The sequence below is a fragment of the Bos grunniens genome, chromosome 8 (genome assembly GCF_055505025.1).
Source record: "Bos grunniens cultivar Pamir isolate PY7600 chromosome 8, Bosgru_T2T1.0, whole genome shotgun sequence".
NCBI classification, from domain to species: Eukaryota; Metazoa; Chordata; class Mammalia; order Artiodactyla; family Bovidae; genus Bos; species Bos grunniens.
Window position 1 is genome coordinate 42,924,323 of NC_141172.1, and position 14,590 is coordinate 42,938,912.

General features: G+C 35.5%; 1 protein-coding gene across 8 annotated transcripts in view; it reads left to right on the plus strand.

Annotated features, from left to right (window-relative positions):
• LOC147366982 (putative COBW domain-containing protein 7) overlaps nucleotides 1–14,590 on the plus strand; it is a 52,241-nt gene that overhangs the window by 21,929 nt on the left and 15,722 nt on the right. For 6 of the 8 annotated variants that reach the window (XR_015169676.1, XR_015169675.1, XM_086415422.1 and 3 more), the window contains exons 8-11: nucleotides 1,591–1,677; nucleotides 2,895–2,939; nucleotides 11,549–11,605; nucleotides 14,373–14,424. Coding sequence is in view for 6 of the 8 variants with exons in the window: in XM_086415422.1 (XP_086271548.1) it covers nucleotides 1,591–1,677; nucleotides 2,895–2,939; nucleotides 11,549–11,605; nucleotides 14,373–14,424 (241 nt within the window). In the remaining 2 variants the exon portion in view is untranslated. The remainder of the gene's footprint in view (nucleotides 1–1,590; nucleotides 1,678–2,894; nucleotides 2,940–11,548; nucleotides 11,606–14,372; nucleotides 14,425–14,590) is intronic. The other 2 variants (XM_086415424.1, XM_086415423.1) reach the window with 1 other exon arrangement.

The following is a 14,590-nucleotide window of genomic DNA, read 5'->3' on the forward strand; positions in this document are numbered from 1 at the left end:
CGCCACCTGAGAAGCATTCTCTTTAGACTTATGAATATTTAAATTATTTTGCTGACCCTAAGCATATTCTTGTTAATGGGGAAAGAGTTTGGGAATAGGAATAGTCCCAGGGAAGATCCCCTGGAGAAGGGAAAGGCTACCCACTTGAGTATTCTGGCCTAGAGAATTCCATGAACTATACAGTCCATGGGGTTGCAAAGAGTTGGACATGACTGAGCAACTTTCACTTTCACTTTCAATAGTCCCTGAATATGCTATTGGATTTAAAAGGGAGGTCTCCCTTCCCCAAACCAAGATTTGCTGCAGATGATGCAAGCAGGTGGTTGATTGCCTGTCATTTTGGAATATGGTACTCTGTTGTTTTATAATCCTGGCTAAACACTTCATTTGGTATTTAGCTATGATTCACATTAGACTAAACTTAAATATTTTTGTGACTTTTTCCTTGTTAAAATGCATTTGTTATAGACAATATAAGTAAACCAAATAGAAAATAGCAAAATGGGAATGGCAACCCACTCCAGTATCCTTGCCTGGAGAATTCATGGACAGAGGATCCTGGCAGGCTACACAGTCTGTTGGGTCTCAAAGAGTTGGACATGACTGAGCAACTAACACACACATAGAAACCAAAATAAAGTTAAATACAGAAGCCCTTCAATTTGAAGTTCCGGTTGTCTGTATTTTGACATGTGCACATTCAGTCTTTATTCATATGAAATTTACTTAAATAAAAATGGGATTGTGATGTACCTACTGTTGAAACCTGCTTTTCAGTGAATTAAAGTTGATTTATTTTTGAGAATCTGGTTGTTCTTTAAAAATAATCAGCTATACCATTAGGTAGTGTAAAACCAGTACTGGAAACAGCCTAGTGATTAAACTTTCCTGAAGAATTGAGGAAATTTTAAAGAATCATAGAAAATAGAATTTCTAATCATAGTAAGCTATTTTGTTATCCAGCATCCTGTCAACTGGATTCTTTAACTTAATTTCTGTAGTGTGTCTATCTTATAGAGAAAATACATATTTGTAATGGTGAAGGTAATTATTCAAGATCCTTATATATCTTCTTTAGTGTAGATTTTTTAAAAATGTTAATTAAGAGTCAGACATGACTGAGCAACTGAACTGAACTGAATGTTAAGTGAACTTGTTCTTTGTAATTTCTTTGAAAATTATGGTAACTATTACATGGAATACTTTAATAAGTAGACTGTCCTTGTTCCTACCATATTGGATATCAGAATTATGCATTTCTTTACAGAGAAAATCATGAGTTGAAAATCATCCTAATTGTAAACCATCCTTGATTGTAAACTTTTTGAGGCTTATCTTTGTAGTTTTAGAGTAGCCAGTAAGAACACTTAATAAATATTTTTTGAATGAATAATGTGAAATCTTAATTTATATAGTGATGAATGCAATTCATCCTTATTATTTGAAGAATGATAAGTAGTTTAGGGGTAAATCAAATTATTACATAGAGTACTGTATACTTTTAAATTGCTAATTGATCTGGAGGAGGTGTTTTCTATTTTTCATTTCTTAGCTTTTCTCTTGACATCTGTTCTTTGTTTGCTAATTTAGGCAAGTTGCTTTGGCAGATATCATCATCATCAATAAAACAGACTTGGTTTCAGAAGAGGATTTAAACAAGTTAAGAACAACTATTAGGTACAAAATTAGAAATGTGTATTAAGTACCTGCATATTAAAAATGTACTGTACAGAATATTTTTACTGTAACTCTTGTATAAATTTAAGGTTCAAGATTGACTTGCTTCAGTTGTCACTGAATCACATATTCAGGGAATCACATATTTTGTTGTTGCGTAATAGACTGTTATGTAAATAGTAATAAGTAAAATTGTTTTCCATTGCTTGTAGAATATGCAGTTGAACGTTGTTGCCAGCCTGTACTGTATAGCAATACGAGAAAAGACTTTGACAAAACACTTTGATAAATTATACACTCTTTGGGTTTCTTACCCTCCATTGAACCTCAGACTTGTGACTGACTCAGAATTAGACTTGAACAGTTGGAAGAAAGTAAACATATTTGAGAGGTAATAGCCATCAGATTATAGTAAACATATTTGAGAGGTAATAGCCATCAGATTATAGAGTATATTCAAAAGAGAAGATTAAGACTTTTGTGAATTAGTAGAGTCTTGCCTCACTATCATTGTTTGGGAATTTTTACCCACGAGAACAATAGCAAATGTTGTCAGCAAATAACCCTAAAGGTAATGAAATTGATTGTTTAAATAGATATTATACAGTATACTGAAAAGGATTTAACAAGTATTTTTGGCACCATACAAAGGGAAACATATTTCATTATCTTTGTACCAGAAAGGGAAGGGCTGGCAGAGTAGATAGAGATCTTAGCTAGGGAACTGAAGAGGTTATTCTATTTAAAAAAACAGATGTGTGACTGAAACTGAGGACAGGCTGGGGTCAAAGCCACTTGTAACTAGGTTTTTATTTCTAGCGTGTGTACAGCCATTTCCACCAATGTGTATTGAGGAAAATTAGGTGTCAGTTTAAAAGTTTGATGTATTTACTCATTTCAAGAACTTTAGAATTACTGGCTATTTATGAATCATTTTTTCTAAAGTGAAGGGTCTTTATATAAATACAGAGTAGTCCCTAGTCTGTCAGTTGTGCGGTAGAGTTTTACATACCATCATTGATTGTATAAGTGGAATATACCTGATTTATGATTAGAAGGAAAAAACTAAACTATAAAAAAGGAAGTTTTCTTATTGTTTATTTTTCTCTAGCTGTATGATATATATGCTCACTTCATGTTTCATAAATAATGTGAAGTGGTTTTTTAAAAAGTTAACATTTACTTTTTTACCCTCCTCATTTTTATATTTATTTCAGATCAATAAATGGACTGGGAAAAATTTTAGAAACACAGAGATCAAGGTACTTTTAAAAGCTATTACTAATATTAACAATAAATAATTTTAGTTAAGTAATTGATAACTATGTTTGATTCTAATATAAGAAAGACATGTACATTAAAAAAAAAATGAGACCCAAAATTTTGTTTTAAATGTTCTTTATATATTACTTCAGCATATTTAGTTAATGTGTTCACTTCTCGTTATAACTAACACCTCAGAGCCATGATTATAGTTTGTAACTGTGCCTTTGCTTTAACGAGGAAGAAAGCATAGGATTTTGAACCACTCAGGGAAGTAATTAGTACAGAAATCTGAAAAAGTATACTATTAGGAATCTTACCTTAATTTGAGATGTTTAGATGACTTTTTAATATTTTAAAAACTTTCTTAGTGTTTCATAGTTGCAAAGTAAAACTGTCATGTAAAAATATGAGGAAGCTTTAAGTTCCTGATGCATTCTTTGTAAATATTTTGATTTTGATTTCCTATAGGTTCTTCTTTTTAATTCTTTTCATGCAGATGTGCCTTACTTTATAAAATAGATGTGTTCTTAAAACATCTGTGAAATGGATTTCTGTAGATTGAACTCTTATTTTGCATTGAGTGCTATCATGATTTCAGAAAATTTCTGTGCAGGAGTATTTTTGTTAAGCTTATTTTTTTTTTAGCAAGAATATCTCAGCAGCTGTTAGACCAGCAACATGCAGCCAGCAGCTCTGAGGCTCAGAGCTGGCAGTCTAGTGCCACCTGGTTCTTAATTCAGAGATTCTGTCTTTGCAAGTACTGCAGCAACCTTAGTTGAGTGGCTTGTCTGCTGTGGTAGAGATTAGAGGTGCTGACAGACTACCATAAGTGTTAGGCAGTAACAGCAGCAGCTGCTTCTATGCATATGAACAGCTGGGGAATTAATTTGGTATGCATTCTCAGAAGCCGCTCATCTGTTGGCAGAAGTAGCGGAAGAATGCCCTTAGTGTTAAGTCCTCTACAAGCATATACCACATGTGCTCCCTGCATTTCAGATTACAGTGCAGAATGTCTCTGATAACCTAACTAACACCATGAGCCATTCCTTAGTATCTGTCTTCTTCCTGTTGCATTTTACCATTTTCTTTCTTCTTAAATTTTCTCCTTCCTATAAATAGATGTGATTATGTTGTAATAGATTTATTTGGTTTGTTTTTACAAATGTTGTAAACCAATTTTTTTTAAAGGCCCCTGGATTTATCTTGCTTAATTTTTCTTTTTATTGACTTTAATTTTCAACCTTTATGTCCTGCATAAACATTTCATCTTGAATGGTTTATTTTGTAACAGTTTTGTTGTTTATATAATATTCCTAACATTTGCTCTCTCATTTTTTCAATAAACATGCAGTGATTAAATTTTATTTCAAATGTTTGAATGAACAAGTGAATAACATCTCCTTTTTTCTTCTGTTTCTTCAGTTGGTGTTTGCCAGTGCATCTGAGATATCAGGGGCTTTCTGAAATAGTACTTAAAATTTTTTTAATCCCTTAAGCATTTTGTGGTTGGCAAATGCTTATAATAGTAAAAATAGTAAAACTTATAATAGTATAGCAATTGTAAAACTTATAAACATGTATAGAAAAGGCTTACCTTGAATATTTAGTTAAGGAGTAAGAATGGTATAGTATGTTTTATTGTTGAGACTTAAATTGATTTTGAGGCAAATGAAAATTCTAATGGACTTCAGAAGTATGCGTGGAAGATTACAAGAAGTACCATTCTTTAACAGACTTTTTTTTAATCTTGGAAATTTAAGTGGACTGAACAGAGGAAAACCAAAGTTTAATTGATCGATAATAAGTTAATCAATTCAACGATTTATTGAGCCTTCCACTAGTTGCTATACATTTCGTGGCATATTGACAATTTGAACAGTGTATATGTAAGGTAAAAACTCTGCCTTTAAGAAGATCAGAATATATTAAAAACAAATATATTAAATACTATTTTACAATAGGAATATTAAATACACAGGATCCTATAAGAGTAGGAAGATAGAGGAACAACTTTTCAACTTTTCTTGGTGAAGAGTCAGAAACTTTTAACTCAGCAGGTGATCATTGATCTCAATCTTGAAGAACGAATAGGAGTTTTCCAGATGGACCAGAGTTGTTGTTGTTCAGTCACTCAGTCATGTCCGACTCCTTGTGACTCCATGGACTGTGCCAGGCTTCCCTGTTCTTTACCATCTCCCGGAGCCTGTTCACACCCAAGTCCATTGATTGAGTCAGTGACACCGTCCAACCATCTTGTCCTTTGTCATCCCCTTCTCCTCCTGCCTTCAATCTTTCCCAGCATCACGGTCTTTTCCAGCGAGTCAGCTCTTCGCATCAGGTTGCCAAAGTACTGAAGCTTCAGCTTCAGCATCAGTCCTTCCAATGAATATTCAGGGTTGATTTGTTTAGGATTGATTTGTTTGATCTCCTTGCAATCCAGTGGACTCTCAAGAGTCTTCTCCAGCACTACAGTTCAAAAACGTCAATTCTTCCGTGCTCAGTCTTCTTTATGGTCCAATTCTCACATTCAAGTATGACTACGGGAAAAACAATAGCTTTGACTATATGGACCTTTGTTGGCAAAGAGATGTCTCTGCTTCTTAATGTCATAGATTTGTTATAGCTTTCCTTCCAAAGAGCAAGTGCCTTTTAATTTCATGGCTGCAATCACCATCTGCAGTCATTTTGGAGCCCAAGAAAATAAAATCTGTCACTGTTTCCATTGTTTCCCCATCTATTTGCCATGAAGTGATGGGACTGGATGCCATGATCTTGATTTTTTGGATGTTGAGTTTTAAGCCAGCTTTTTCACTTTCCTCTTTCACTCTCATCAAGAGGCTCTTTTGTTCCTCTTCACGTTCTGCCATAAGTAGTAACATATGCATATCTGAGGGTATTGATATTTCTCCTGGAAATCTTGATTCCAGCTTGTGCCTCATCCAGCCTGGCATTTTGCATGATGTACTCTGCATATAAGGTAAATTAGCCGGGTGACAATATACAGCCTTGATGTACTTCTTTTCCCAATTTTGAACCAGTCCATTGTTCCATGTTCAGTTCTAACTGTTGCTTCTTGACTTGCATACGTATTTCTTGGAATAAAGGTAAGGTGGTCTGGTATTCCCATCTCTTGAAGAATTTTCCACAGTTTGTTGTGATCTTCACAGTTAAATGCTTTAGCATAGTTAATGAAGCAGAAGTAGATGTTTTTTTTGAAATTCTGTTGCTTTTCCTATGACCCAACAGATATTGGCAATTTAATCTCTGGTTCCTCTACCTTTTATAAATCCAGCTTGTACATCTGGAAGTTCTCAGTTCATGTACTGTTGAAGCCTAGCTTGGAGGATTTTGATCATGATCTCGCTAGCATGTGAAATGAGTGCAATTTTGTGGTAGTTTGAACGTTCTTTGGCATTGCCTTTCTTTGGGATTGGAATGAAAACTGACCTTTTCCAGTCCTGTGGCCACTGCTGAATTTTCCAAATTTGCTGGCATATTGAATGCAGCACTTTCACAGTCTCATCTTCTAGGATTTAAAATAGCTCAGATGGAATTCCATCACCTCCACTAGCTTTGTTTGTAGTGATGTTTCCTAAGGCCAACTTGACTTCGCATTCCAGAATGTCTGGCTCTATCTGGGTCATTGAGATCTTTTTTACATAGTTCTTCTGTGTATTCTTGCCACCTCTTCTTAATATCTTCTGCTTCTGTTGCTGCTGCTAAGTCGCTTCAGTCGTGTCTGACTCTGTGTGACCCCATAGATGGCAGCCCACCAGGCTCCCCCGTCCCTGGGATTCTCCAGGCAAGAACACTGAAGTGGGTTGCCGTTGCCTTCTCCTTCTGCTTCTGTTAGGTCTATACAATTTCTGTCCTTTATTGTGCCCATCTTTGCATGAAATATTCCCTTGGTATCTCTGATTTTCTTAAAGAGATCTCTAGTCTTTCCCATTCTATTGTTTTCCTCTATTTATTTGCATTGTTCACTTAGAAAGTCTTTCTTATCTCTCCTTGCTATTCTTTGGAATTCTGCTTTAAATGGGTATATCTTTCCTTTTATCCTTTGCCTTTTGCTTCTCTTATTTCCTCAGCTATTTGTAAGGCTTCTTAAATCATTTTGCTTTTATACATTTCTTTTTGGGGGGCGTGGTTTTGGTCACTGCCTCCTGTACAATGTTACGAACCTCTGTCCATAGTTCTTCAGGCACTCTGTATATCAGATATAATCCCTTGAATCTACTTGTCACTTCCACTGCATAACTGTAAGAGATTTGATTTAGGTCATACCTGAATGGCCTAGTGGTTTTCCTTACTTTCTTCAATTTAAATCTGAATTTGGCAAAAAGGAGTTCATGATTTGAGCCACAGTCAGCTCCCCATCTTGTTTTACTGACTGTATAGAGCTTCTCCATCTTTGACTGCAAAGAATATAATCAGTCTGATTTCGGTATTGATCATCTGGTGATGTCCATGTTTAGAGTCATCTCTTGTGTTGTTGGAAGAGGGTGTTTGCCAAGAGTGAGTTCTCTTGGCAAAACTCTGTTCGTGGTCCACTGGAGAAGGGAATGGCAAACCACTTTAGCATTCTTGCCTTGAGAATCCCATGAACACTTTGAAATGGACCAGAGTAGTAGTGTCTTTCTCGGCATAAGAAAGATTTTGTATTCCAGGAAGCTGTGAATATTTTAGAATGGACAAAACACATTGTGTTAATATTATGTTGCAGGAGGAAAAGACATATGACTATGGAGATGAAGAAATTACCTCAAAGAGTATTGAATGCCATGACTCATGGTTTGGATTTTCTACTGTAGGCAGCAAGTTATTCATGAAGGATTTTAAAGGCAGTATGACTCTTGTGATATGGTGCTATTCTTGAATATGGTGCTATTCTCCAAGTTAGGAGATTCAGGAAGGAGGAGCAACTTTGGAGTGGGGTTTCCCAGGTGGTTCTAGTGGTAAAGAATCTACCTGCCAGTGCAGGAGACACAAGAGACGTGGGTTTGATTCCTGGGTCAGAAAGATCCCCTAGAGGAGGGCATGGCATCCCAACTTGCCTGGAGAATCTAATGGATAGAAGAGCCTGGCAGGCTACAGTCCATGCAGTGGTAAAGAGTCGGACAGAACTGAAGCAACTTAGGACACACAGCACAGTGAGAGCACTGGGTTTGGTAAAGGGGATTAGTTCCATTCTGTAAACACTGAGTTTGAGATGCCACTTGGGAAGGCATTTGGAAATTTAGCTCTAGAAGTTAAGACTTACTATTAGATGTTATCAACTACTCGTAGATCTGGGATGGTCTGGTGGCTCGTGTGTCTGACTCACTGGACTTTGAAAAGACGATGATACTTCTGCAGTAGGAGCGGAATTCCCCTCCCCTGAGAGAGCCAGAGCCCTCTTCCTTTTCCATTCTCTTGCTGCTAGTCTTAGGCTACATAAAGCAGTCTTTAGACATAGGGATAATTGAAAGCTCCTCATAGGGAAAAGATTAGGTACTTCTGGCATGATAGCTCAAGAAATTAGGAGAAATTATGAGCTTTGAAACTTTTTTCTTCTTTGTTTGCTTCATTCTGCCATTCAGTTTTTACATGGCAGTAATAGTCTTTTTATTTTTTATTTATTTTTTCTATATTAATGTTTTGGAAAACATCTGCTGTTTTTATCTCTGAAGGGAGAAATTAAATAAAATTTGATGCCATGAAAATTAGTTTTCTAGTTACATGCCTTGGATGAGTGAAGAAATTTGTTTTTTGATGGTGGTACTAAATTTGGGGAAAGTCCATGATAACTTTCATCTGGAACCTCAGACTTTTCTCTTTTCCTCTCCTTTGAGAATCTGGTGAGATACAGTGAAGGACTTTGGTACTTTTTGTTCTCTGTACAATTTATCCTGTCTAGATCTTTTATTGATACCATCTTGTTTGGAAATATCAAAAGAATCTGGGTATAAAGCAGAATTATCTATGTATTCTCAAAAACACTGTTGTGGTGAAAACTATAGATTGTTTAGAAGCTTGTGTTTAGTTTGCCTGAATTTTTATATTCACACAGTTAGCATGTGTAAACTTTTAAAACTTTAAGCTATTTCCTAAGTTAAAGATGACAAACTTGGTGAAAAACTTCATTCACTTGTCACCTGTCAGTATAAATATTTGCTTAACTGTGATGGTATGAAAGGAAATATGTTTAATATTAGGCTTTGGTCTCTTATGTAAATTGATATTCAGAAATTTTTTCATGGAACATTTACTTCTTTGCTTGATTATTTTCCTAATTCTGCTCATCTAGAATGTCAAGAATTTGAAATATTACAGTCTGTTAACATAGAACTTTGGAGTATCCTTCTTTTAATAAGATGGGAATTTGTCTGCCTTGTTTCAGGATAAGGTTCATAATTTAACAGACGCTTGTTGCTACAAGTATGAATATATGACACAATATTGAGAATGAACAAAGCAGACACAGCTCTAAGTTAAAGGAGATGGTTTTTACATGTTTTTATATTTGAAAAAATTTTGACAAAATTTTTCTCAAATGAAGTTTTATTTTCCTTGTCAGAAAATTTAATAAATGTTCAGCATATCCCTGGAGTCTAATTTTGAAACCTGATCTTACTGTTGTCATTTTTCTTCAAACATGTCTTCCTTGTAGCTTTGATTGTGGAGAAATCACTGTCCTTTACTGTTTCATGTTGTTGTTTAGTTGCTCACTCGTGTCCGACTCTTTTGTGACCCCCTGGACTGTGGCCCTCCAGGCTCCTCTGTCCGCTTTTCAGGCAAGAATACTGGAAAGGGTTGCCATTCCCTTCTCCAGAGGATCTTCCCAACCCAGAGATGGAGCTCCCGTCTCTTGCACTGCAGGCAGATTCCTTACTGCTGGGCCACCAGGGAAGCCCTTACTGTTTTATAGGCTGGTATAAAAATTAGAACTCAATCACTATTCTTTATAAATAGGAAAAGGAGTACGTCAAGGCTGTATATTGTCACCATGCTTATTTAACTTATATGCAGAGTACATCATGAGAAACACTAGGCTGGATGAAGCACAAGCTGGAATCAAGATTGCCGGGAGAAATATCAATAACCTCAGATATGCACATGACACCACCCTTATGGCAGAAAGTGGAAAGGAACTAAAGAGCCTCTTGATGAAAGTGAAAGAGGAGAGTGAAAAAGTTGGCTTAAAGCTCAACATTCAGAAAAAAAATATCATGGCATCTGGACCCATCACTTCATGGCAAATAGATGGAGAAACAGTGGAAACAGTGGCAGACTTTATTTTGGGGGGCTCCAAATCACTGCAGATGGTGACTGCAACCTTGAAATAAAAAGACGCTTACTCCTTGGAAGAAAAGTTATGACCAACCTGGACAGCATATTAAAAATCAGAGATGTTACTTTGCCAACAGAGGTCCGTCTAGTCAAGGCTATGGTTTTTCCAGTGGTCAGGTATGGTTGTGAGAGTTGGACTGTGAAGAAAGCTGAGCACCAAAGAACTGATGCTTTTGAACTGTGGTGTGGGAGAAGACTCTTGAGAGTCCCTTGGACTGCAAGGAGATCCAACCAGTCCATCCTAAAGGATCAGTCCTGAATATTCATTGAAAGGGCTGATGTTGAAGCTGAAACTGCAATACTTTGGCCACCTGATACGAAGAGCTGACTCATTTGAAAAGACCCTGATGCTGGGAAAGATTGAAAGTGAGAGGAGAAGGGGATGACAGAGAATGAGATGGTTGGATGGCATCACCGACTCAATGGACATGAGTTTTCGATGGACAGGGAGGCCTGGCATGCTGCAGTCCATGGGATCGCAGAGAGTCGGACACGACTGAGTGACTTAACTGAACTGAACTGAATGCTGATTGTGATATGATAACCTCTTCTGACTTCAATCTCTGCTTTCCTAACAAGGCTTAATTACCACTAAATAATTTTAACAGAAATAATGTTTATGCAAATAGAGCACTAACAGGAAGTTTCAGTCTATATGCAACCCCGTCTGAAGGAAATAAAATCAAACCACTTCTTTGGATGTAGATAAGGGTCCTAGAATAAATATTTATGTCTTGATTATTTGACTGCTTATATTCTTACGCTACTACTCGTTGTATCATGAAAGATGGAGTAAAAGAAATACAGTAATTCCAAAGATAATGTTCCTATACTACTTTGTTCTTTACATTTGTTCAGTTTTGCTCATTTCATCTTTTGAGTAGTAAACTGCTACTTTTGAAAAGTTTAAGCTTTTTACCAGTTTTTTTTTTTGCTATAAAAATCTAGTTTGAAAAGCTCAAGTTTTTAGAACTGAAAAGACAATTTAAGTAAAAACAAACTAAAAAACCCACAACAGTTTATTGAAACAATAATCAAAATAATTTTCTGCCTTGGTCTAAAACCATTGATTCTGTTTTTAAATTTTTATGCATAAATCCCATGGAAATTTTTTACAAAAGCTTTTTTGTTCCTTGCCTGTCATATTATGTGTTTCCCAAAATAGTATATATTAATTAATTTTTATGTCTACATTTCTGGCAAAATAGAGATTGCTTTTCTTTATTAATTATATTTTACAGAATTTAACACTTCACGTTGGTGTTCTTACTTTTAGAGTTGACCTTGCAAAAGTATTAGATCTTCATGCCTTTGACAGTCTCTCTGGAATAAGGTATGTTTCCTGTCCTGTTTTGGTCACTTTTACTTTAATGTATTTTTTTTCCCCTACAGTTATAGGTGTTAAAAGAATGACTTATACATATGCACATTTGATTTATGCTTCCTGTCACATCTTTGATGTTCTAGATCATTCCTAATGATTATGTTCTTGAAAGTTTTGCTAACTGGATGTTTGGAAATCACATGTATTTTCCTACAGAAGTTACAGTGTAAGTGGTACTTAACTTTAGAGATTTGATGTTAATATTTCTTTCCCAACCACTGTGTGTAATTCTCCCTATGAGAAAACACATGAAATACATAGAAAGCTTTAGTTTGGGGTATTCCCTCAAGCACTCCTTTTCCTGTAGCAATGGATCAGTTTCCTATCTCTTTCCCCAGGGAATCATTTTGCTAAGGGAAAGAACAAATAGTTCTTCCCTGGTCATTGATATCTTTTTTTTTTTAACCATCTTTAACCAGTTTTAACTGTACAGTTCATTCAGTAGTGTTAAGTATATTCACATTGTTTGCAATGGATCTACGTTTTCATCTTGCAAAACTGAAACCAGTCTGATGACAACTCCTCATTTTCCTCTCCCTGTAGCCCCTGGTAACTACCACTCTGTCATCTGTTTCTAAGAATTTGATAACTTTAGATACCTCAAATAAGTGAAATCATACAGTATTTGTCTTATTGTGACTAACTTATTTCACTTAGTTTTCAAGGTTCATCTGTTTTGTAGCATGTGACAATAGTGTCTTCCTTTTTAAGACTAAATAATATTCCATTGTATATGTCATTTTTTATTTATCCATTTATTCATTGATAATGACATTTAGGTTGCTTTCACCTCTATTGGCTATTGTGAATAATTCTGCAGTGATCATGGGTTGGGTGTGCAAATACCTTTTCAAGACCCTGCCTTAAATTCTTTGGATATATGCCCAGAACTGAGATTGCTGGATCATATGGTAATTCTATTTTTAATATTTTGAGGAACTATCATATTGTTTTCCATAGCAGCTGCACCATTTTACATTCCCACAAACAGTGCATAAGTGTTCTGATTTTTCCACATCTTTGCCAACACTTGCTATTTTCTGTTGGTTTTGGTAGTAGCTGTCCCAGTGGGCATGAGATACGTTGTGGTTTTGATTTGCATTCTATAACAATTAGATATTGAGCATCTTTTCATTTACTTGTTGGCCATTTGTATATTATGTTTGGAGAAATGTCTGTTCAGATACTTTGCCCATTTTTTATTTGGATTATTATTTTTTTTGTGTGTGTGTGGTTGTGTGTGGCTGAAATGTAGGTGTTCTTAAATAATTTAGGTATTAACCCCTTATCAGATGCATGGTTTGCAAATATTTTCTCCCATTTCCTCTGAAGCAGATGAGTCATAGTGAGAGGTATGACTTATGTGAGCGGTAACCTCTCTATACCCAAAGGAAAGGAGCATCCTTATCTCTGAAGATGGAGGGAATCTCAAGGCACAGGCCTTGTTGAGTTTCCCGTAGTTTACCTCACTTGGCTCATCCTCTGTCCTGTCATATCTCCATGGCTTTCCACTCTTCATCAAACCTAGCACAGAAACACCCAGGTTTACCCTTTCTTCAGGTCTTCATTTCACTGTGAAGTTTCCTTTGTCAACCAAAACCCTTATTAAATGAATGTATATGCTTTTCTCTTCTTAATCTTTGTCTAATTTTCAGACCCACCCAGGGACTTGTAGAGGAAAACTTTTTCTTGCCTGTGGAAGTTGTAGGCAGTTATTGTCCAATATTAAATATTAAACACAGGGAAAGAACATAGAATTTTTTCAAAGTTTCCAAGGTAATTTCATTCTACACTTACTGCGTTAGTGATGCTTAAAAGAAATAACTACTTAACATGAAGGCCCTGCTCTAGATAAGGTCTTTGCATAACTTTTCTTTGTGCTTAGATGCTTAACAAGAGAATCCTTTCCTGAGCAACCAGCTGGGAAGGATTTAATTTGACACTGTCCCTACTGAGACCCCCCAAGGAGACTCATTCCCTTCAACAGTTCCTACAAGCCTTTTCTCTTTCCTAAACTTGGTGTTACTAATTTACCCCTCACTGTTCTCCAAGGCAAAACATCTGCAAGGTTTTAAGTCCTTTTCCTCCTTCCAACCTACCCCCATCAGTCTCTGAAGGTATGCTGCAGTTGTTAGGGTTGTAATTTGTTATAGCATATTGATCTTTAGCTCCTTTTATATCAGAACAATGTATTTTTAGGAGTCTTTTAGTATTCTCTCAGCCACTGGTAACTGACTGAATAGAAGGCTTACATTTATGGATACTGTTAATTTTTTTAAAGTAGATACATTCAAGGGAAAACATTGATATGGAAAAAACTTATTCTTCTAATTTTCTTTAGGTTCAAGCATTATTTTCAAGGGGAGAGTAGATGAAATGTTCAGCAGTTGTAAAATGTTTAGATATATTATCCTAGGCCTATATTAGGTCTTTTGGAAATAAGAAACCTATTTAACCACACAAAATAGTTAAGATTAGTTTTTCTCTATATTGTGTGTATATGTATGTATGTCAATGAATGTACATTTTTATGAGAGGTTTGTAAGCAGTCTACTAGCATTTGTCTATTAGAATATGTAAACAGCATGTAAAATTGGAACTATGTAACAGATTTAGCTGTGGAAATTCTCTCTTATTTTGCTTTGTGTCTCTAAGTAATATATAAAGTAAAATGAGAAATATGTTTAGCTCTGAATTTATAATCAGTTATTCTTAGTTTGCAGAAAAAACTTCAACATGTGCCAACAACACAACCTCATCTTGATCAGGTAAAAAAAAAAAATTTTTTTTAAATCATCTTTAACTACCTTGTTCTGTTTAGAATTATTAGAACTTTTTTTAAAAAGCATTTTTAAACTGTTTTGATAGTTTTCATAATTTAAATGTTCTTGAGGTCATCTATATCTAGCTTCTTAATAAGTAATAAGAATTCAT